We start from the raw sequence: 3,006 nt of genomic DNA, 5'->3' as shown, positions 1-3,006 counted from the left end.
GCTGGCTAGAGGCGTGACTGAGGATTGAGGAAAGAAGTGAGAGTGTGAGAGACTGAGAGTCTGAGAAGCTGAACATAGTTTTAGGATTTTAGGGTTAAATTTGTAGGGGGCAAAACGACGTAGTTTAGGGGCTTGAAGGCAGATAAGCAAAACCGGTTCGACCGGCCGGTTTTCCGGTTTTTAAGGTCGAACCGGCCGGTCTGCAAGATTCGCCGTTTTTTAGTGTATTTCCGGTTTTATAGCATAACCGGACCGGATTTAAGGCCGGTTCCCGGTTGAACCGGTCGGACCGGCCGGTCCGGTCCGGTTTTTAAAACTATGAAAAGAATAGAAATATGTCAAATTATGACAATATATTATACTAGTCAGTAACATATATATATATATATATATTATCTTAAATATATAAAATTGATAATTATGATACTATTTTTTACTAGATGTCTAATGGAAAAATATAGAGAGACACATAAAGATCTTATATGGTTTTGTTGATATAGAGAAATCAAATTAAGGATCCATAGAGAGATTATTTGGTGAATTTTGAAAAACAAATAAGTTCCCCTAGAGTATATTAAGTTGATTCAGGATACATACAGAAAACTGTAACTAGTGCGAGAACAAGTAGATGAATAACAAGTGCATTTCCTATCACTATAGGTTTGCATCAAAGATCAACACTTAGTCCATACTTCTTTGCAATAGCGATGGATGAGCTTACAAAATGGATCTAAGAGGAAGTTTCTTGGTGTAAGCTTTTTTGCAAATGATATAGTTTTAATGAATGAAACTAAATGTTGAATTAATGCCAAATTATAAATTTGGCTAGATACTCTAGAATCTAAAAGTTTTTTATTAAGAATGATTAGAACAAAGTATATGGAATGTTAGTTTTAGTAAAAGTAAAGACAAACAAATGGGTGGTAAAACTTGACAGCATTGCAATCCAGTTAATTCATTGGGATTCATTGGTATGGACTTGCCTCTAAGATATGATCCACTCTAGTTTTTTCCCATTGTGGTGTGGAGAGAGAGAGTTGTTGAATTATTATTACTATTATTACTAAAAAAAAAAAATTTGCTAAACTACTACTTAGATTTGACTATGCATTATAGCTAGCAATTATTTTCATTTACTACAAAGCAAACTATCCCAATATTGTTGATCCTCTTTTTTGAGTTAATTAACCCAATTTGTTTATTTTCAATGATGGGATAGGGGATTCAAATCCTGCACGTTTCTATTGAAATATCAAAAAGTATCAATTGAGTTATAAAGTTCTTACATATTGGCTAATTAAACTAACTTAGTCCATTAATTGTTAAGGCTCTTTAAGTTTGAAGGGTAAAGATGCCCGGTCATAATTATTAGATTTTTTTATTATTTTTATATTATACTTTTTTAACAATAAAAAAGCAACACGATATTTTTTATTAATTGTTTTTAATAAGGACTGAGATAACCTATTGTTGTTGTTGTTTTTTTTTTTTGTTGATGTATTTAGATAACCTGTTGTTATCAGTGCAAGATAGTGACAATCATACAAAAAGGATATGAAATATTCGAAGAGATCAGAGAGTACAAGATTATAGTTTTTCGTTGCACATCCGAACTTAGATATATTTTTTTTTATCATTTATAATACATACAAGCAGTAAGAATAAATTTTCCTAATTAAGACATGAAGATCGGAAAGCACATAATACATTGAAACTCACTAGTACTACAACTACAGTATAAATACTAGTCCAAATAGCAACAACAATATGGTGCTGGGGTTGTGGCTCCTATCATGATCTGAAAAGAAATATGCTGAGCTCTTGACCAGAACTCCCAACTGGGTTAATCATGTGAAAGGCCTCGGAGTCAGTCGAGCTAACTCGATCAAAGCTAGCTCTAAGGTACATAAGGTCACCATCCTCAGACCTTGGAGCAACAGGCAACACACCAGCTCCAACAGACACTGTCTGCATCTGCTTCAACACAGCCAAATCACTCTCTGTCATCTGACGCCTTATGGCGAACCCAACTTTCCTTCCGTTGCAGTACATGGACCAAACAGGCACGTTGAAGATCGAGCAACCGGTACTGGATTTGGAGCCCATGTTCATTTCCTTTTGTCTAGTACACTCGAGAGCGATTCTGAGCAACCCGTATTGCATCTCTCGAGCGAGGTAAGCTGTGGGGACAGCAAACTCGAGAAGGAGGAGTGGGGAGCTTCGAGTGTCATCTTGGAGACAGAAGCTGACTCTGCCTTTTCTGTAACCGAAGAAAGTTCCGGTTACTGTAGAGGAGGAGCCACCGTGAGTTGAGTCGGTATCGCTGGAGAGTGAGTCGGAGGGTTGGAACCCACAACATGGGACCATACACTCGACTATGGATCGAAAGGATCTTCTGAACCTTACTTCTCTGCCACAGTCTACAGAGGTTGCTGTGTCCATTATATGTAAAGGGCCTCTTTGGCTTCCCAAGTCTATCATCCTCATGTTTGTATGTATGTTTTACAAGGTAGCTAGCTAGGTATAGTAGGAGAAGAGAGAGAGAGAGAGAGAAAGTATGGAAGGTGGGAGATATGTAAACCAGCAGGTGGAGCTATAAGTAGGTGAAGAAGGAATGAAGGGTATGGGAGAGTATAAGGAGAGTGGTGAGAGCTAAAAAGCCAATAAATAAGCAAAAAAGAGGAGCAAAGTGACGGAAAGACATTGGGGAATGAATGAGAGAGTGGGGGCGAGGAATCGTGGGCAATAATTCTGCCCACGAGGGCGTGCGGGGGCCTCAATCTTGGAAGTACTTGGGTGAGTGGCATGCCTGATGCTGAAAGCTTTGCAACACTGATATCATCTTTCGGATTCTTTCTCCGAAATTACCAATGTCAAATTAATTAGCGACCACAAATATTACTTACCTTTCAAGTTTTGCATCATTGATTCTCATACACTTGTAACTGTAATTATCTCTTACAAATCATCAATTTCAAGTTTTAAATATGGAAATCAACAGGGGAA

At 37.5% G+C, this 3,006-nt stretch overlaps 1 protein-coding gene across 1 annotated transcript; it reads right to left on the bottom strand.

The window, feature by feature from the left end:
- Positions 1-1,593: 1,593 nt before the first annotated feature.
- On the bottom strand, positions 1,594-2,654 carry LOC142620535 (protein MIZU-KUSSEI 1). Its single transcript, XM_075793895.1, has one exon. The coding sequence runs from the start codon at positions 2,485-2,487 to the stop codon at positions 1,792-1,794; it is 696 nt and encodes a 231-aa protein (XP_075650010.1). The 5' UTR covers positions 2,488-2,654; the 3' UTR covers positions 1,594-1,791.
- Between the last annotated feature and the right edge of the window lie 352 nt (positions 2,655-3,006).

Source organism: Castanea sativa, chromosome 1 (genome assembly GCF_040712315.1).
Source record: "Castanea sativa cultivar Marrone di Chiusa Pesio chromosome 1, ASM4071231v1".
NCBI lineage: Eukaryota > Viridiplantae > Streptophyta > Magnoliopsida > Fagales > Fagaceae > Castanea > Castanea sativa.
This window is presented reverse-complemented; position numbering and strand designations above follow the sequence as displayed.